This window comes from Saimiri boliviensis, chromosome 10, assembly GCF_048565385.1.
Source record: "Saimiri boliviensis isolate mSaiBol1 chromosome 10, mSaiBol1.pri, whole genome shotgun sequence".
Classification (NCBI taxonomy): Eukaryota; Metazoa; Chordata; class Mammalia; order Primates; family Cebidae; genus Saimiri; species Saimiri boliviensis.
Genome location: NC_133458.1, coordinates 88,903,161 through 88,925,056, shown reverse-complemented (window position 1 = coordinate 88,925,056; position 21,896 = coordinate 88,903,161). Strand labels below are relative to the sequence as shown.

At 37.5% G+C, this 21,896-nt stretch overlaps 1 protein-coding gene across 5 annotated transcripts in view; it reads left to right on the top strand.

Annotated features, from left to right (window-relative positions):
• The window catches only part of RAPGEF5 (Rap guanine nucleotide exchange factor 5), a 487,242-nt gene that overhangs the window by 330,215 nt on the left and 135,131 nt on the right, over window positions 1-21,896 (top strand). For all 5 annotated transcript variants that reach the window (XM_074379608.1, XM_074379607.1, XM_074379606.1 and 2 more), the window contains exon 7: window positions 4,351-4,399. In XM_074379608.1, the coding sequence (XP_074235709.1) occupies window positions 4,351-4,399 (49 nt within the window). The remainder of the gene's footprint in view (window positions 1-4,350; window positions 4,400-21,896) is intronic.

Genomic DNA, 21,896 nt, shown 5'->3' with positions numbered 1-21,896 from the left:
CTCATTGCAACCTCCGCCTCCCGGGTTCAAGCAATTCTGCCTCAGCCTCCTGAGTAGCTAGGACTACAGGTACACGCCATCACGCCTGGCTAATTTTTCTATCTGTAGTAAAGACGGAGTTTCACCATGTTGACCAGGATGGTCACAATCTCCTGACCTCATGGTTCACCTGCCTTGGCCTCCCAAAGTGCTGTGATTACAGGCATGAGCCACTGCACCCGATAAAGAAAGCATTTCTTAGAAAATAGACAAAAAGTAGTGACTAAATAGCAAGTGGAAAAGAAGCAACATGAGAAAAAGATGAGGGAGGGAAACTTTAATGTAAAACTAGTAGAGGTGTACAGCCCCTTGTTCACAGTCCTACAGTAGAAAAGCTCTTCATAGCTAACTTGTGGCAAAATCCAACCAAAACTGAACGTATTTGGTGGCAAAACTCAAGGCTTTTTCTATTTTTCATTTATCCCGTTTGGTTTGAATAGTAATACATTTCATGGAAGATACATTAATATATCTGACTACAAGTTGCTGCCCCAGACTTCACTGAAGATACCTTTCTAAAATGTGTAAAATTTTGAATTCTGAAATACCTCTAGTCCCAGGGGGTTCAGAAAAGGAGTTACAGATTATAGCAGGGAAGGGTTATGATAGGTAAAGTCAAGCTGATAATTTACTCTTTTTGTCAGATTAAGGACAATGCATTCTTTTTTCTGATTACCTAGGCAATGGTTTTATATCTTCATTGGATAAAAACAATGGCCAGTATCAGAACGTGGTTCTACTACATTTGGTATATTTCTCAAGCCTGACCTTAACAGTAGCTCTGTTTTGGGCATGGCGAGAGGAACTCAGGTTAGCCAACAGCACAGTTAGATTACGGCAGAAAAATCATAATTTTCCTATAAAAGACCTTTCAGCATAACCAATGACTCCAGAATCTAGAGATCTGAAACAACATGCATTTATTATGTTAGGAATCTAGGAGCATCTTAGCTAAGTAGTTCCTCCTCAAGGTGTCTTAAGAGGTGGTGGTCAGAATGTCAGCCAGAGCCCCAGTTATTTGAAGGATCAACTGGCACTGGAATGTGGTATTTCTTTTCTAATGCCAACAGGTCCCTTTCTTAGCATACAAAGAAACATGTAGTCCCTGTTGAGGGGAACATTACATACTGCAGCCTGTTCGGGGGGATGGGAGGCTAGGGGAGGGATAGCAGGAGGTGGAGAGAGAGGGGAGGGATAGCATTCGAAGAAATACCTAATGTAGATAACAGGGTGATGGATGCAGCAAACTACCATGACATGTGTATATCTGTGTAACAAACCTGCATGTTCTGCACATGTACCCCAGAACTTATTGAAGTATAATAATAATTTTAAAAAGAAAAGAAAAAAAAAAGTATAGTCCCTGTTTATGTAATTCCTCACTGTTTTGGTTTTCAATTCAATTTCATATAAACCTAACAAATATTTGCAAAGGCAGCTTTGAATCCTTCTAACATGTTCTGAAGATTTCTGCTGGGAATAGTTTATGACAAGGGAACGCCTTCTCTGAATCTTCATTGTCCTCTCTTGGGAAGCCTTTTCTCTCCCCTTGATCCTTTCCTTATTTTCTCCTTCTGTCTCTGTATAAATAGGGTTGTCTCTTTGGCCATCTCTTGTGGGCTAATGAGTGAGTGTCAGTTGCCCTGGATAATGTGAAGAAAAGGCAGACAGGTCCCTGCCTCAGTGGAGCTTCCAGCCAAAATGCAGTCATTAGTCACACAACTTTAAATGATTAATTGATTGCTAGGACATTTAAAAAAAAAAAAAAAAAAAAAAAAAAAGGACTGTGAAGATGCTATGGTAGCCTATCATGGGATCTTACCCAGTGTGTGCTTGGCTTGATCAGCACTTTCCCCTTTGTGTCTTCTAGGAAGACTAACATACCTTTTGGGGTTTGTTGTTGTTAAAACCTTTTTCCTTCCTAGTGCAGAAGCACGGAAGATATCATACATCCCACTTTGCATAAAATACTCATATTCTCCCATGGCAGAGGTTCAGTGGATGTAGTGTAGTGCAGCACAGTAATCTCATTGATTTTTTATAAAAAAAGCAACCTAGGTTCTAAGTTGAATGGTGAAGTTCTTCTTGCCTTTCTCCCTGCCCATCTCTCACTCTCCCAGTGCCCCGGAAATGCTCCATTTTTTGCTTGCTCATCTCATTCTTTCCTTTCTTTCTCTGTCAACTCTTTGAAAAGCAGTAGTATTCTACAGTGGTGGGAATCTAATACTTTGCTTTTCTGAGCTATTTCTATTTTGGGCATTATTTTCGAATTGGAAAAGGAAAAACTGAGAATCCCATAAAGGGAATTCAGGTGTGGAAAATTAAAAAGATGGAGATGACTGGTTTTGATCCTTTGTGAGCAAATTAAGTGATCCACCTCATGCATCATTTTCCATCTCTGCCTTCTCCCTGTGCATGAGCCACAGTGGGATTTTCCCTGGGAGGTCACAGCATCTGGAAACCATGGACAGGATCCTAGTGAATGTTTATAATCTGCCTCGTTGTTCCAACTCCAAATATTTGTGACACTGTGAAGGAATAAAATCCGAAAAAGAGCTGGTAATACAACAACAAACCTTAACATCTTAAAATATGTAAAATATGCATTAATTGATATTTTTACTTTGATATTTTTAAATTTATTTGAGTTCACATACCAGTACTTATAAAGGTTTTCTTGTGATTGTTCATTACTTCTGTCTGCCTCAGTATTCTTTTCCCGCTAATTTTTTTTTTTTGAGACGGAGTCTTGCTCTTTCACCAGGCTGGAGTGTAGTGGCATGATCTCGGCTCACTGTGATCTCTGCCTCCCAGATTAAGGTGACTCTCCTGCCTCAGCCTCCCAAGTAGCTGGGATTACAGGCATGCACCACCATACCCAGCAAATTTTTGAGTTTTTAGTAGAGATGAGGTTTCACCCTGGTGGCCAGGATGGTTTCGATCTCCTGACCTTGTGATCTACCCACCTCGGCCTCTCAAAGTGCTGGTATTACAGGCATGAGCCACCGTGCCAGCCACGCTAAGTTCTTTAACTGTAAGCTTGCCAACCGTGAGCATTTTCAGAGCCCAAACTCCTAAGGTTGGAGAGGAACTGATTGTCTTCTCATTGCTGTGTAATTTTCATGACAGAGTCTTGAGGTGTCAGATAATTGAATTCTAGCAGACTAGAATTCAGTGACTTTCACACTAGCACATCAGGAAAAATGTGGCAATAAAGACAGCACATGGGACAAGCTGCCTTCTGCAGGGATGATGATGCCCTGGCCATTGGGAAAGCAGTCCTAGGTGGAGTCTCAGGGTCTAGCATATCGCTACTCTTGCCTTCTGGTAAATGAATGTAGATTAAATTGATTTGAATAGCAAATCTGCAATTTGTCTTTGAACTTCCTTTTCTCCCTTTAAAGTGTCATTACTGTAGTATATTCAGCTGCCTGACATTCCCAACCCCCTCAAAAACAAAACAAAACAAAACAAAAACCCACCATCACCAGCTCCAAACACCTGAACATACAGATTTCTGAGCTTAAGCGATTGTGTCTTGACGGGGAGAGAACTTCCTCATTATGGAATTTTTATTGCTACCCTCATATTATCTTTGAGAGTGACTGTGCTTATCTTTTTGTCACTGTTTGGTGTTCTGCTTTGAAAATATTTTCAAGGAAGGATTTAAGTGTTCAAAGTGGGAAGGATGAGAGGGAGATTAAGTGCTAAAAACTTTGGACAAGTAAGTAGGGTTTAAGACATTTAAGATTTTAAAGGTCATCTAGTCTATTCCCAATTAATCTGCCCTATGAGTTGATGTTGCTTGTTTTTATGTGGCGTATCATCCAAAAATGGTTGCTGTAAACCTGTCAGGCTTGCAGTGAACATTCATTATATTTGAGCAGAGATCCAGTTAAACCAGGATCACCTAGAATTTTTGTATAAACTAGCATCTTTGAGGGAGAAATAATATTTAATCTTTGTTATTGTGTCATGCGTATTTTAATAATTTAATTCATATTTGCATTATATCTGAATGTTATATAGTTTTTTTTTAGGTACTTCCCGTTATCATGGCATAAGTACTAGTGTTTTACAGTGTATACATTCTGGCAACTGTCTAACTTTTAAAAAAGTAACTCAGTATGATTCTTCCAAAACTTCCCATGCAGAGGTTGTTCCATGTACTAAAAACAAGAGTGATGTCAGCAAACTTAGGTTTAATTTCAACAGCTCTTAATTTGGGTTGCATACCTAAAAACAAAGTACTGCTTTTGATGGCTACATTTTTCTTCTTCTAATTTGATTTTTCCCCTAATATTTTATTAGGTGCAGAGAGAGCTAGCAGCTGTTATTGCTTTGAAAGCAAGGAAGTCTGGTAAGTAGTCCTTTATGGGGCTGGAGGGAAGATTCTAATTCTTTGGGGACATTTCACATATCATCTGGTAGTGTGCAGTTGAGTGTATCTCAGGAGGTTGTGATGAGGGATGCAAAGAATGACCACCACTTGTTTTTTAAAGTCATTTGTTCTACCATCAAAATAGAACAGGATGTTATATGTAGTTCTTTAAGATAAAATGTCACTGCTTTGCTCTTAATTTGTTTTTGATCTTAAGAAAAAATGAAATTTAAAGTTAAAAGTATGTTTGTAGTCCATTGCATTCATAAAAGCTTGTAGGTACATGACAAAGTAAGCTGATCACCTTGTATTATACCACAAAGGACAATGGATACTATAGAAGTGGTCTTTTTTGTAAGGCTTTAAAAAAGTCTCAAAGTAATTTCTTCTAAAAATAATTGAATTGTTTAATGACATTTCAAAGCAAATATTACTCCTAGGATTGATTGATAGGTCTGGGATTCCTCATACCTATAGGACGTAATCTGTGGAAGTAATATGTGGAAACAAAAAGAGAGCTTTCAAATATATTTTAAAGGAGAAAAAAACCCACAGTCTTCTAGAATTCAATATGAAATGGAGACTCACTGAAATAGAAAAATGCTTGCTTAGACGGGAGAAATGTCAGGAAGAGGCGTCCTTCGGAGGGAGGAGGTCAGTGCTGAATGGAATGAAAATCAGAAGGGAGGTGCTTCTTGGATAATGTTAAACTAGAATAAGACTTTTCAGGTGGAAAGACTATGACAAAACCAAAGTGATGACCAAATTTGAAGAAATAAGATGGAGTGGAAGTGTCTCAGGAACACAAACTGTACATTTTATGTCTTTCTTTTTCAAGTTAGAAACTTGAAGAATTTGATTTTTTCCTCAGTTACTGTTTGAACCAAACAGATCTTAGTGTGAATTAGCTTATTATGTTCATGATACTTTCTTTGTTGGTTTGGCAGATGTTGAAGGCACAGAGACTGGAAGCTATACAGGTAGTGGGGAGGAGGATGCAAGGAATAGCAATCTTGGGCATTGAACGGAGGGTGGCATGAATAAGGTTCCTCAGTGAACAGCATTATATTTGCAGAGGTGAAGGCCAAGGTAGAGAAAATAAAGATTGCAAGAGGGAAATGCAAATCAAAACCACATCGAGATTTCATCTCATCCCAGCTAGAATAGCTATTATCAGAAAGACAAAAAATAATAGATGCTGACAAGAATATGGAAAAAAGGAAACTCTCATACACTGTTGGTGGGAATGTAAAGTACGGCTGCTGTAGGAAATGCCATGGAGCTTCCTTAAAAATGTAAAAATAGAACTACCCTATGATTCAGCAATCCCATAGAAATCAGTACATCAAAGAGATATTTGCATTCCCCTATTTATTGCAGCACTGTTCACAGTAGCCAAGACATGGAATCAACTTAAATATCTATCAACAGAAAAATGGATAAAGAAAATGTGGCACATACACAAAATGGAAGATTCTTCAGCCATAAAAAAAATAAAGCCTGTCATTTGTAGCATCATGGATACGAGTGGAGGACATTAAGTGAAATAAGCTAGGCACAGAAAGACAAACACTCTATGTTCTCACTCTTATGTGGCAGCAAGAAAAGCTAATCTCATTGAGGTAGAGAGTAGAATGATGGTTGCTAGAAGCTGGCAAGGGCAGGAGGGATGAAGAGTTGGGTAATGGGGACAACAATACAGTTAGATACAGGAGCAAGTTATCTACTGTTTAGTAGCACAGTATTGTGGTTATAGTTATCAGTAATTTGTTGTATATTGCCAAGTATCTAGAAAAGAAGATTTGAAATGTTCTCAATACACATGATGTATGTTTGAGGTGATGGATATCCCAACTACCCTGATTTGATTCTTACACAATATTTGCACGTATTAAAATATGTACCATACAAATATGTACAATTATTACTTATCAAAAAAGTAACTCTAAAAAAAAGATTGTAGGAAGGAGTGCCTAGAAATTTGTGCTGCAGCTGATCTTGATTCTTGTCATGATAAAAAGACAAAAAGTACAGTCTGTACAAGTTGAAATGAGTATCTTGAAGGATAGGATTTGATTTTTTAAAATTTCTGAATAAAGTAGAGAAGTAATCAAAAACTTGCAGTGTGTCATTGCCAGAGAAAAAGCAAGTAAATACAGACAGGGAGGCTAGAGACAAGGGTGGGTGATTTACACAGAGTTGGATGTGAAGACCTCTGATGTGGAGCTTTTGGAGCCAAGACCTGAAGTCAGTGAGGGAGTGAGCCCTGTGGCTAACCACAAAGCATTTGGGCAGACACATTGTGCTAGATGGGTTTGACAGACTGCAAGGAGGCAAGTGAATGAGGCAGAGAGAGGTAGCTTTTCGACATCAGACTAACAAGTTTGAACTTTCTGGAGGTGAAGGGAGATGAAGATGAGCAAGCAAGATCCATATATGTTACATTGTATAATGTCAAAGATGGGTGTGAAGTCAGTTTTACTATGTTGTGATGTCACTGTATGAGAGTAGCATGTCTGTTTTCCTTACTTATTTGATCCATGGAGCTTGGAATGTGAATACAATTTTGTCAACTTATCAGGGACAGAGTAAAGTGACCTCACATATTTATACTAAGGATGGGTACATAAATTCGTAGTTTTTCAGGAAAGCAGTTGTTCAGTACATTCCATTGACTCTATAATCCAATAGTTTTATGTGGCTGGAGGTCTGAAGAGATGGATGTAAAGAGTAAGGTAGAAGAGTATATGACGCATTGCTTTTTTTGAAAAACAGAAAGCAGAAACAATCCTTAATTCCCTATGATAATGAAATAATAAAATTGATAGATCAGTGCATTGGAATATTAAACAGCTTTTAAAATAATGTTTAAAAGAATTAATATAGTAAATTTTTCAGTGAAAAAAATGTGTACAGTAGCATGTATGCTTTTTCATGATGAAAATAACTATTTTTTCTTACCATCATAGTAGAGCATGCTCTTTGAAAAAAAAAGTATAATACATGAATGTATGAAGAAGAAATTTGAAAGTTATGTATCATCTCACCAGTATAACCACTAATACTCTTTTATTGTATTTATTTCCATTTTTTAATTTTAAAAATTATTGAGCTTTGGCTATTTACGATTATTATTTTTTTCTTTTTTTTGAGATGGAGTCTCGCTCTGTCACCCAGGCTAGAGTGCAGTGGCACGATTTCAGCTCACTACAACCTCTGCCTCCCAGGTTCAAACAATTTTCCTGCCTCAGCCTCCCTAGTAGCTGGGACTACAGGCATACACCACCACACCAGGCTAATTTTTGTATTTTTAATAGAGACAGGGTTTCACCATATTGGCCAGGCTGGTCTCAAACTCCTGACCTCAGGTGATACACCCACCTCTGCCTCCCAAACTGCTGGGATTACAGGCATGAGCCATTTCACTTGGCCTCCAAACTTTGTGTTTGTTTGTTTGTTTGATAAGGAGTCTCTCTCTGTTGCCCTGGCTGGAATGCAGTGGCACAATTTTGGATCACTGCAACCTCTGACTCCCTGGTTCAAGCAATTCTCCTGCCTCAGCCTCCCAAGTAGCTGGGATTACAGACATGCACCATTATGCCCAGCTGATTTTTGTATTTTTATTAGAGATGGGATTTCACCATGTTGGCCAAGATGGTCTCCATCTGACCTTGTGATCCACCCACCTTAGCCTCCCAAAGTGCTGGGATTACAGGTGTGAGTAACCATGCCTGGCTCGAACTTTTTTAAAATTAATATTCAGATATTATATATAGTAATATGCTGCTGATTTAATAAAAGGATTATCTTATATGTGGTCTTTTGAGATAACTGTAGATTTGCACACAATTGTGATAAATAATACAGACAGATCCAGAGTACCTTTTATGCCAGTTCCCCTAATGGTAACATTTTGCAAAACTACAGTACAATATCACAACCAGAATATTAACATTTTCATTAACACAGAGATCCCTCATGTTGCTCCTTTATAGCTACACTGACCTTTCACTACCTCTGTTCTGTTCTTAATTCTGGCAGTCACTAATCTGTTCTCTATTTCTGTCATTTCAAAAATATCACATAAATATAATCAGACAGTATGTAACCTATGGAAATAGGCTCTTTTCACATGGCATGATTTTCTGAAGCTTCATTCAAGTTGTTGAATGTATCAATAGCTTTTTCCTTGTTTTTGTTTGTTTGTTTGTTTTTGAGACAAGACCTCACTTTGTTGCCCAGGCTGCAGTGTAGTGGCATGATCTTGGTTTACTGCAGCCTTGACCTCGAAGGTTCAAGTGATCCTCCCACCACAGTCTCCTGAGTGGCTGGACTCAGATGCACACCACTACACCTGGCTAATTTTGTTTATTTTTTTGTAGAGACAAGGTCTTGCTACATTGCTCAGGCTGAGTGCTTTCCTTTTTATTGCTGAATAGCGTTCCATGGTGTGAATGTACCGTAATACTTTTAACCACTGACCAATTGAAGGACATCTGGGTTGTTTCCAGTTGTTTGGCTATTAGAATGAAGCTACTACAAACATTCTGGTACAAATTTTTTGTATGTGTGAGCCTGTCTTCATTTCTCTGGAATAACTACCCAGGAGTGTAATTGCTAGGTTCTATGGTAGTTACATGTTTAGTTACATGAGAAACAGCTAAACTGGCTTTCAGAGTAGCTGTGCCATTTTTGCATTCTCACTGGCAATCTAATAAGTGCTTCAGATTCTCTCTGATTCTCTGCATCCTTGCCAGCATTTGGTATTATTATTGTTGTTGTTATTATTTTTAATTTTAACCATTCTGATAGGTGTGTAGTGATATCTCATTGTACTTTTTATTTGCATTTCCCTGATGGCTAATGAAGTTGGTCTTCTCAAATGCTTATTTGCCATCTAAATGTTGTTTTTGGTGAATTGTTCCTTGATGCCTTTTGCCCATGTTTTAATTGAATTGCTTGGTTTTTGTTTTTTGTTTTTTACTGTTGAGTTTTGAGAGTTCTTTATATATTCTAGGTAGTCGTCCTTCGTTGATAAGGACTGGTTGGCAAATACTTTCTTTCAGTCTGCAGCTTGTCTTTTTCATCCTCTCAACAGAATCTGTCACAGAGCAAAGGTTTTTAATTTTGATAAAGTCCAATTTTTAAAGTTTTAATGAATCTTTTAATATTTTTGGGTTAAATCAAATAGCTATTTGCCTACCTCTAGCGTCCACAGATTTTCTTTGTTTTTCTTCCACTAAAATTTTTAGTTTTATGTTTTACATTGAAGTCCATGATTATTTTTTAGTTAGTTTTGATATAAGGTGTAAGACTTAGGTCAAGTTTCTCTCTCTCTCTCTCTCTTTTTGGCCTATGAATGTTCAGTCACCTCAGCACCATTTGTTGGAAAGACTATCTTTCCTCCATTGAATTGCTCTTGCACCTTTGTCAAAATCATGTGGGCATATTTGTATGGATGTATTTCTGAGTTCTCCGTTCTGCTCCATTGAACAGATTCCATTGATATCCACCAATACTGCAGTATTGATTACCATAGCTACATGTAAAATCCATTTTTATAGGATTAATATTATTGTTATTTTCGATACAGGATCTCACTCTGTTGCCTAGGCTGGAGTGCAGTGGCACAATCACAGCTCACAGTTCACTGCAGCTTTGACCTCCCAGGCTCAAGCAGTCTTCCTATCTCAGCTTCCTGAGTAACTGGCACTACAGGCAGGCATGTGCCACCATACTTGGCAATTTTTTTTTTTTTAATTTTTGGTAGAGAGGGGTTTTGCTATGTTGTTCAAGCTGGTCTCAAACTCCTGAGCTGAAGATGTGTGGTGATCTTCCCACCTTGGCTTCCTGCAGCAGCCTAATTTTTATATCAGTAATATAGTTTTACATTGTTTTTATTAATTATATATACTAGCAATTTATTTAATGTTTTTGGGTTAAATCAAATAGCTGTTTGCCTACCTCTAGAGTCCACAGATTTTCTTTGTTTTTCTTCCACTAAAATTTTTAGTTTTATGTTTTAAATTTAAGTCCATGATTATTTTTGAGTTAGTTTTGATATTAGGTGTAAGACTTAAGTCAAGTTTCTCTCAATCTCTCTCTCTCTCTCTTTTTTTTGTTTTTTTTTGTTTTTTTTTTGCCTATGACTGTTCAGTCACCTCAGCACCATTTGTTGGAAATCCATATGTTAAGACAATTACCCTATTAGCATTCATTGAATTTTTTGCTCACGGATCTATAATCTTACTCCATCATATATGAAGTTTATGTATATACTGTGCTGATATTTATTTCTGGTCTCTGTGTTCCACTAATCTATTTACCTATCCTTGTGCCTACACTATCCTGTTTTAATTACCAATGCTTTATGATAAGACTTCAGGGGAGAGTAGAGGCATTGTATGGGCAAGGCAAGTCTCTTCTTACTTTTCTTGTTCTCTTCAAAGTTTTAATTTGTCAAGTTCTGTTAAAGCCCCATAGGGATTTTTTAAAATGTGTATTCACCTTATAGATTATTACATACATCTGACATTTTGAGATAATGTGTTTCTATCAATGAATATAAAATTCTTTCCCTGTACAAGTCTTGCACATTTTTGTTTGATGTATTTTTTAGGTACTTTGTAGTTTTGATTAGTATTGTAAATGAAATATTTTTTCTAATACCTTTTTTTTAGTGCCCCTAATCTCTGCATTGTGTGGTGATTCCTCAGTCTTTTTCTTTAATGAGTTGCTTTTTTTCATAGATTTTATTTTTTAGAGGAGTTTTAGGTTCATAGCAAAATTGAATACGAAGTACGGAGAGTTGCTCTGTACCTCCTGCCCCACACATGCACAGTCTGTCCTCTGTCAGCATCCTACTCTGGTTTGGAATGTATGATTTTTACAATCACTGAACTTCCACTGGCACTTAGTTATCACTCAGAGTTCATAGTTTAGGGCTCACTCTTGATGTTGTACATTCTGTGGGTTTGGAGAAACATGTAATGGCATGTGTCCACCATTAGAGTATCATACAGAGTAGTTTTACTGTCCTAAAAATCCTATGTGCTCCGCTTATTCAACTCTATCTTCCCCTAACCGATGACAACCCCTACTGTCTCCATAGTTTTGTCTTTTCCATAATGTGATATGGTTGGAATCATATAATATGTAGCCTTTTCAAACTGGCTTCTTTCACTTAGTAATATGCATTCAAGATTCTTCAGAGTCTTTTCATGGTTTCACAGCTCACTGGTTTTTAGTGCTGTGTAATATTCCATTGTCTGGATGAACCAGTTTATCTGTTTACTTACTGGTTATTTACTTACTTGATTGTTTTCAAGTTTTGGCAATAAAGAATAAAGCTTCTGTAAGCATCTATATTACAGATTTTGTGTGGAGGTAAGTTTTCATCTCTTTTGGGTTAATATCAAGGAGTTTGATTGCTAGGTCATATGTTAAGAGTATGTTAAATTTTATTAGAAACTACTAAGTTGTCTTCCAAAGTGGCTATACCATTTTGCATTCTTACTAGCATAATTGAGAGTTCTTTCTGCTCCACATCCTCACCAGCATTTGATGTGGTCAGTGTTCTGGATTTTGGCCATTCTAATAAGCCATTTTAATAGATGTGTAGTGATACCTTGTTTTCATTCACAATTTCGTGATGACATAAGATGTTGAGCATCTTTTCATGTGCTTATTGTTTATCTTCTTTGTAGAGGTATGTGTTCAGGTCTTTTGCTCATTTTTTAATTTGTATGTTTATTTTCTTATTGTTGAGTTTGAGTTCTTTGTATATGTCGGATAACAATTCTTTATCAGATATGTCTTTTGTAAAATATATTTTTCTCTGTGGCTCACCTTCTTATTCTCTTAAGTGTCTTTGCAAAACAGAAATGTTTTTATTTTAATGAAGTCTAGCTTATCAACTTTTTCTCTCATGGGTCATGCCTTTGGTGTTACAGTCATCCCAAATCTAAGGTCATCTAGATTTTCTCCTATGTTGTAGTCTAAGAGTTTTATAATTTCGTGTTATAATGTAGGTCTGGGGTCCAGTTTGAGTTCATTTACAAAGGCATAATGTCTGTGTCTAGATTCTGTTTTTATTTTATTATTTTGCATGTGGAGATCCAGTTGTTTCTGAACCACTTGTTGAAAAGACAGTCTTTTCTCCATTATATTGCCTTTGCTCCTTGTCAAAAATCAACTGCCTATATTTGTTCGGGTCTATTTCTGGGCTCTCTATCTGTTCCATTTATCTATTTTTGTCTGTTCTTTCACCGATACCACACTGTATTGATTGCTGTACTTTTACCACAAGTATTGAAATTGGGTAGTGTCTGCCTTCCAGCTTTGTTCTTCACTTTCAATCTTGTGTTGACTAGTCTCAGTCTTTTCCCTCTCCATAAAAACTTCAGAATGAGTTTATCTATATCTACATCTATTATCTCTTCTAGTTGGCTCTTTTTTTGCTGTATGAGAATTTTTGATTTTGTGTCCCATAAAAGTGTTTAACTCCAATGAGTTCCAATAGCTTTCTTAAAAATTATCTTGGATTTTTTCTACATGGACAAATTCATCATCTCTCAGTGATGACTATTTTGTCTGTGTTTACCAATTTATATAATTCATTTTTCCCCATCTTCTTTCATCAGAGCCTTGCAGAATAAGGTTGAATAATATCAATGATAGTTGGCATTCTTATTTTGTCCTTTAATGAAATATAATGTTTCCTGATTAGAAAAACAATGTAAATGAAAAGATTGTGTTAGGAAGAAACAAAGACATTTCTTTCTTACAACCCCTCCCCACCCTGAACTACAATAAATTTGGGAAGCAATTCTAGAGGTAAAAATAACCAAGAAGATATATATTACTGTATTCAAAGAATTCAAATATGGAAATATTAGAGATACCTGCCTGTTTCACTGTGCATTCTCAGTGCTTGAGTTGGCATTGAGAGTGGATGAAAAGTAACAATGGAAAGGTACAAAAGAACCTAAGTCGTAGGTATTGTATTCATTTGTTCCTTTATCCAGCTCTAGCTGGGTACCAACTATATGCTGAATGCAGTGTAAGGCACAGGATACAATAGGGAGCAAGGACAAGCATGGCCCCTGCTGTTTTAGAATCACAGCATATGTTTCATAAATAGAATGCATTAATGAGTCAATGACTGTCAGAGAAAGGAGAACTTACTATTGTGATTTCAGGAGGTGATCAAATGCAGAACCTTTAAGCATGGCCTTAATTAAGTAGAGTTCCCTGCTGCAGAATGGTGCTTTCTTTGTATGCTTCTTATTTTTAAAACTATTTTGGATAGAAAAAGACGCTAACATACATGAAATTAAAAAGTATTTAAAATGATAGTTGATGAATCTGGAGATTGACAGAAGGAATTTATTATCTACTATCTTATGTTCTTATAATAAAACTGTTAATTAGGGCTCGGGTGGTCCTGCCAGATTTATGTCTAACTGTAAAAGGTTATTAAAATTAGCATTAATATAAAAAAATTTTGGCTTCAGCCCACTCTACAAACAGAAATAAAAGTAACTGCCACTCTCTGTAGGTTTTATAAATAATTAAAGGCTGTAGCTTAGTAAAAAATCAGTTTTGTTATAATTTTCTAAAAAGCCATTAGGATATGCCTTTGAACACTTTTCTTCCCTAAGAGCTAACCTTAGTAGATGTGAATAGCATTTTAAGGCTTCATAAGATTTGCAGAAATTTGCACAGATATCCTTGCACTTCTTTTTTTCTTTGTTGGACTGCTTATTCTCCTGCTAGTGTTGGCTCATTAGTGTCTTGAGAGATGTGTTACTTCCCTTTTCCAGGGAATCCAAAGCACTTTTATCTCTCATTATCTTTAGATCATATGAAATTTGTGCCATGGTGGGCTTCTATTTCTGGAAAGCCAGAAATCTCATAGTGGTAAATCTCCTTGGCAGTGTTTAAATTTTACTTGCTGTCCTTAGCCCATAGCTAGTTAACTGTTTTAAAACTAAAGTATCTGGGATTTTAAAGTTTGAAAAGGAAAGAAGGGGCTCCAGGCCCTGTTTTATTTTTGCCATTATATGTCTTTGTGACCTTAGCTTTGTAATTTCAATTTGTATCTTGCAGGGGCTGGTGTAAAATCTGGTAACCTCAATAATTCCTTCTAGCTCTAATATTTAAAAATCCTTTTATAACAGTGTTTTTACTTTTTACGTTCGTTCACCTCAGTCACAACCTTGAGACTATTTTACTCAGGATTATTTTAGGCACATGTAACAGAAAAACTAACTGAAAACCAAAAAGGGAATTTTTTTGCCTCAGGGAATATGTAGAGTTTAACATCTCAGCAAGGGATTGTCCTGATAGCCCCAACAGAAACTTTGATAAGGGATCTTGTTGGAAGGATGAAGAGCCCACCTCTGGAGCAGCAGGAGAATGGCACGGGGAGGGGGACGGGTCAAGTCAACCCCACCCAAGGAAAATACATGGCTCTGCAAAGAACAACAGTGGAGGGGAGAGTGGCTGCTGAGCAGGCAACAATAATATGATCACCTCAGAAGGAATTCTCTGCACTCTTTGAATCACAAGATTTAGAGAGGAGATGCCAGCCTGAGACTCACACAGGCTAGAGAGTCTGCAGCCAGAAGGCAATCTCAGGTTTTCCAACATGTGGTCTCTGGCATTCCCAGCTACACTCCCACTCTTGGTTAGTAATTTTCAAGATTATGAGAGTAAATATGTAATTTGTGAAAAGGCATTCTTGTTTTCCGCTTTTGTTCCTGGAAATGGAAAGGAATGAATTGAAAACTCGTAAACTCTTCAAGTTGTGGGTAATAGCATTTTTTCCCTCTTTCTAGGATAAACTAGTTAAGAATTCAGGTTAAAGTGTTCTTGTGCCAAGATACTTTAATAAGAGAATAAAATATGGCCAGGTGCAGTGGCTCACGCCTATAATCCCAGCACTTTGGGAGGCCAAGGCAGGCGGATCACAAGGTCTGGAGTTCCAGACCAGCGTGACCAACGTGGTGAAACCTGTCTCTACTAAAAATACAAAAATTAGCCGAGTGTGGTGGCTTGCACCTGTAATCCCAGCTACTCAGGAGGCTGAGGCAAGAGAATCACTTGAACCTGGATGGTGGAGGTTGCAGTGAGCCTAAATTTCACCACTGTACTTCAGCCTGGTGACAGAGTGAGACTCCATCTCAAATAAAAAAAAAAAAAAGATAGTAAAATATACATGATATATAAAAGTGTATGACATGGTTTAGCCTATTGTATTTTTGTTTTTGTTTTGAGGCAGTCTCGTTTTGTCACCCAGGGTGGCATACAGTGGTATGATCATGGCTCACTGCAACCTTTATCTCCCAGGGTTGGGTGGTGATCTTCCCACTTAAGCCTCCTGAGTTGCTGGGACTACAGGTGATGTTTTGTTTGTTTGTTTTGTTTTGGTAGAGATGGGGCGTTGCTATGTTGCCCAGGCTGGTCTCAAGCTCCTGGGCTTAAGCAGTCCTTCTGCCTCAACCTCCCAAAGTGCTTGGATTACAGGTGTGAGCCATGGTGCCCAGCTAGCTTATTGTGTTTAGTTTTAGCTTTTTAAAATGTTACTATTTTTAAGAGGCTAGAACGGACCACAGAGAAGTCAATGTTTTATGTTAAATTGTTGTTTCTAATCTTACAGATCCTCTTGTTTTATCATCTTTGATTCCTATGTTTAAAGAATGTATCCTATATCATCTTTGAAGCCTACGTTCAAGCTTAAATAGGCATTTGCGATGGACATATTGTTTGAACAGCCTGGTAACTGTTATTTGTCATGACAGTGAACTCCAGGTAAAACATTCAAGTAGGAAACCCCAGGATCTGGGAATTATGGTGGACCTATGAGTCTTGGGGTCCCCCATCCCTGCATCATGGATCAGTGCCTGTTCATGGCATATTGGGAACCAGGATGCACAGCAGGAGATGAGTGGCAGCAAGCAAGCATTACCCCCTGAGTTCCACCTCCTTCGGATTAGTGGCATTAGATTCTCACAGAAGCGTGACCACTGTTGTCAACTGCACACACAAGGGATCTAGGTTGCGTGCTCGTCATGATAATCTAGTGCCTGATGATCTGACATGGAGCAGTTTCATCCCGAAACCATCCCATCTCCCTCTTCGACTCCAGGTCCAAGAAAAAATTGTCTTGCATGAAACTGGTCCCTGGTGCCAAAAAGGTTGAGGAATGCTCTGTGAGACAGCCTGACGGGTTTTTTTTTTAATTGCCCTTTGTCTAAAGTCCCAGCTTTCCAGATCTACTGTAAGTAACAGTCACATCACCAGTAACATGATTTTGAAAAATTTAGAGGTTTGAAGCCCCCCTTTTCACATGTATGTATGTAAGGTTGGGAGCAGTCACATGTTAGCAGGACTCACCAATGTGAGGCATTTGTGAGGTTTGAGACTGGACACCACTGAAAAAGCATATTTTACTTTGGAGCAGAATATTCCAATGACAAGATATTCATGTTGGTTTGTCACAAGAAATGAAATTGATAGACTGTTTTTTAACAGTATAAGTAATTTCCATGTTTAGAAGAAAAATATAACCTTTATACCTATGGATTGCTTCTTCTTTTATGGTCTTATAAATTTTTACTTTTTATTTTTAGTTGACAGATTCTTCTTTTAATGTAGCACCGTATTAAACTTTACCTTGATCCTTTTGTTAATACATAGCTCATATTTAGAAGAATGCGTGACAAATGGGATTTTAGAATGGATGTCAGTAATAAAATGAAGGGCCAGGAAAGACAGGCTGACTTGCTTAGTATAATTATTGCCATCTCAAATTTCCTTTACCTTTCTGATAATATGTGTTTAATTTTTTTGGAAAAAATTTAAGTTCTCTTAGAAAGCTATGGAGATATTGTTTTGCATCTCCTTTTGATCTTCTTTCCATCTAATCTCTGAGTGTTCTAATAAGGAGTGTCTATGCTAAAAAACACATTATAAGAGAAATCTGTTGGCTGTATTTGAAGTAATTAAAAGATTATATTTATTTTTTGGTGGTATTTTCAACCACTTAAATTTCCCAAGACTTTTACAGCCTCTTCTCAAAAGATGGACCAGGATCCTCTCAGAATTGATTTTTCCAGATGGTTTGTTTCTGTCCTTTTTTTTTTTTTTCGTTTTGCCACGTCCTCAATGCTGTGTCCGACAGCGCCCATCACTCTCATTTGTGGTCAGCACAAGCCTACACCAGTTGGTAACCCCACTGAATGTGTTGTTTAGTATTTGTCAGTCAAGAAGAAAGAAGTGCCATGTGTTTTCCTTAAAATAATCAACACAACATTCTTGTCTTCCTGATTGATTGATGATTCCTAGGATGTTTTCCCCAAAAGAGAGAGCTTTGCCTAACACCATGCTGATTGTTGAAGTTTGTAAAATCTGTCTCCCTCTGCAGTGCTATAATAACTCCTTGTTCTAACATTTCCAGAGATGCTTCTTCTGTCCCTGCTTGCTGACAGATTTTGTATATTCACATCCTGTCTCCACCAGTGCATGTTCTTGTTCAGCAGTGATCAGTTCAATGTTTGACGGGTTGTATCCTTCTTTTTTATGTTAAGTGAGACAAAAGCATCATAAGATCTTGGAACAGTACTTCTTAATGCAGTTAAAGTATATTTGAAATGTAAAATTCTTACAATCAAGAAAGTAATAGCACTGGTAAAACCCAGGAATAATTGAAAACGCATTCAGCAGATGCTTTGTAAATTTTTTCTAACTCTCCCACTGGGATACAAAGAAAATTGCCTTTAAAAAAAGTCCCATGACACTGTCTTTTGTAATTAGCGCTATTAAGTCGAAATGATAAATAACCATTCAGTGGTATACTATAAAAGAAAATAGCTCTTTGCACAGATTTCTCCTGACGAGGAGGAGATCTGAGAATAGTGAGTATAAGAAGTTAGATTCCTTTAACCCTGAGAATTGTTCAGAATTAAGAAAATCAGAAAGCAAGGAAAGATGATTTTCTTTTTAAGCCTTCAATATGGTCATGTCTGTGAAGATAGTAAATGACAGATTTGCCAGGGAGGTGAATAATTAAAACCACAACAGCAGGTACTTCAGAATGCAAGGTTTTTGAGTTCTTGGTTTTCAGAAACACATGGGGCACTTCAGTGAAGCTGTGTAACACTTAGTAGACAAAGCTAATTAAATGGCTCTAAGTGGAAGATTGTTCCTATTGTAGAGAATTTGATACTGCGAGGAAGAACTGAACACTAATGGTGCCAGTAAGGTGATGATGCACAGAGCAGGTTACTGTCTGGTCTTGTGTGGTTCAGGACAATGATTTTGAGCTCTTCAGAATCCTGCTTCTTCTTGCTCATGTTTTATACACGTTGCTAAGCCTGGAGGAACAGTTTCCTGAGACATAGAGCAGAGAGGTGGGTGTAAGGCGGGGGAGAGGCATTAAAGAGATAATCAAGTTTTCTAGTTGAGAGCTGAGAAGCAGCTTCCAGCATTGCAGCTCCTGGGAACATGTTTTTTTGTGAGGAAACTAGATGAGCATAATGACTGTATCCTGTGCGTAAATCCAATATTAGTTCTGTACCCAAGGTCAAATGAAAGTTAATGACCATTTGCACACCAGAGATCTGAAAACCACATTTTATTTCCATCTCATAATGACAAAAAGGGAGAGCAATTTATATTTAAATTGATTTAAATTTCAAAGCATAAACACAGAGGTCTCCGTGGCACCTCCACCTCCTTTTTTTTTTTTTTTTTTTTTTTTTTTTCTGGTCAGTGGAACTTCCTGGCAGGGCTCAACTTCCATAAAAAATTAAATCCCATCCCATTTCGTTTTCCCAATTCGGACAGGTTTTTGTTTTCTGTGGAACTACCTCGTTCTCACCCTGCTGGGTTAGTGACACCAAATCAGAAGTCAGCAGTGCAATCAGGGCCACTTTTATTTAATGATTTAGGTTTTGCATTTGTTGAGCTAATTAGCTGATTGAGGCAACTAATGGGTGTCCTTAATACACTGTTGACTGGGCAGCTACTCCCCTGAAGCCTGCCAGCTCCTTTGTCCTTGGTCCTCTGGTGAGTGGAAGCCGCTTTCCAGATGCATCTATGATATATGCCACCCAGTATTCGGAGGCAGGGCCCAAGAGGCCATTATGCTAATTACCAGGTGCCCTACACAGGACAGGCATCCACTTAAAACCCTGTATCGGACCAATTCTGTGTATATGAACACAGGTTTTCATTGGAGGGTGCATCAGTGGTTGCTTGGGGTGGATTGTCTATGATTTATTTTTAGAATTTACAGTTCTATGACTGCTTCTCTGTCCAGTACAACATAAAAGCAATCTGTAGGTATTTTTAAATATTGAATATTAAAATACTTAAGGAAATATTAGGAGATGATCACATAATTAAATGGAAAACTTTAATGGCTAAAATAATCTCTGTGCACTAAAATATTCCTTAAGAAGAAAAATCCTTGCCATATGCTGTTTTTATAGTTATGAAATTCTGCAGAAAACATGGGCATCTAACAAAATTCAGCAGTTCTGGGGGTGTGGTCAGGAAATTTGACTCCTACACTGGGTGTGTTGCCCCTGATTAATCACTATGTTTTTTCAGCCTCAGTTTCCATTTTTTTAAATAAAAGGCAGAGAGGTAGGCTTGGTCGATAACTAGAGTACCATGCTGGAGGTCATGTTCTAAGTACCAAGTACTAGGAAGCTTCCCTTCTGTCAATTATACATTGCTGTCTGTTCCACAAGAATATGAGAATAATAATTACTGATCATTTATTTTCCTCCCTAAACTTTTTTCATTTTATCGATATTTTTTCCCAGTGAAAATCAACAGAAGGCCCTCTTTTTTCCCCCCAGGGGCTATTTTTTCTGTCATTTGTATTGACAAGTAAGAGCTATCAAGGGAAATCTTTGTCCAGGCCATATGACCCAGCTCATGTCCATCATTCATCACATTAAAAGTCTAATTGTATAAACAGAAATGCAAATGCAACTGTTCTCAGGAAAACTGGAAATGACATGAACATGGTATGTGAATAAAAGTAAATAATGTTCCATAGTAAGTGATGCAAAGTGCATAATTTGTTTCAGCTGAATTCTAGCAGGATAAGTGATGCTTATGACAAAGTGAAATGCACTTATATATTATTCTTTTCACTCATGTAATACAAAATACTTAACACTTGAGAGTTTCTAAATCAGACATCATCCTTTTAAGTGGAGAAGCAAACCCTGGTTCTAGCTATTTGCATTTTTTAGATAGTTTATAAAAATACTGTATTTTAAAAATATTGTCATATAGTGATTAAGATTTGTTTTGGGGATAGGATTAGTGATAGACATTTTCACCCTGGAGTCAATGAAGGCACATATTGTACAATTTCAGCTTAAGCAGTACATTTTAATGTTAAGTGTTTTTGTTTGGAGATGAGGAACATAGATGGATACTTTATAAAATAATCCTAGGCCCCTTTCTGAATATCCAAATCAAAGTCTCTCCTTGTCTAAATGAAATTGTGTTCTTATAAAGCAGTGGTTCACAAATTTAATTTGCATAGCAGTTGCCTGCAACATTTGTTAATTGTGCTAATTCCTGGGCTCTATCTCATGGGGCTTTATTTAAGTATAGACTGAAGCCCTGGCATCTAATTTTAACAAGCCATTAGCCCTCAGTGATTTAGATGCCAGACTTTGACAATCACATGCAAAAGTCTGTATGACTTGCAGACTTAGGGAATGAGCTGGTGTTTTATAAAGGGTGTTTGCTGATCTAAGAAACCAATCATGGCCAGGCATGGTGGCTCACACCTGTAATCCCAGCACTTTGGGAGGCTGAGGTGGGAGGATCACCTGAGGTCAGGAGTTAAAGACTAGCCTGGCCAATGTGGTAAAACCCTGTCTCTACTAAAAATAAAAAAAATTAGGCAGGCATGGTGGCGGGTGCCTGTAATCCCAGCTACTTGGGAGGAGGGAGGCAGGAGAATTACTTGAAGTTGGGAGCTGAGATCAAACCATTTCACTCTACCCTGGCAACAGAGCGAAACTCTATCTCAAAAAAAAAAAAAAAGAAAGAAAGAAACCAATCATGATAGAATAAAAAATATACTTTATAGTTCTGCAACTAACTTATTTATTGGAGAATTACCTAACTTTCAGTATTTCTCTGCCAGTAAAAGCTTTATAAAAGGAGATTTATTACCAAGCTTTATTTGGTTGGCAGTCAGGAATAAGCAAATATTCAAACTAAAGTTTCTATACTAAACTGGTCAAGACTTTTTTTGGAGCTGATTTGCACTAGTTTGAAGGGTAAGGCTGGGTGCAGTGACTCATGCCTGTAATCCTAGTACTTTGAGAAGCCAAGGTGGAAAGATCACTTGAGGTCAGGGGTTCCAGATCAGCCTGGCCAACATGGTAAAATCCCATCTCTACCAAAAAAATGCCAAAATTAGCCAAGCGTGGTG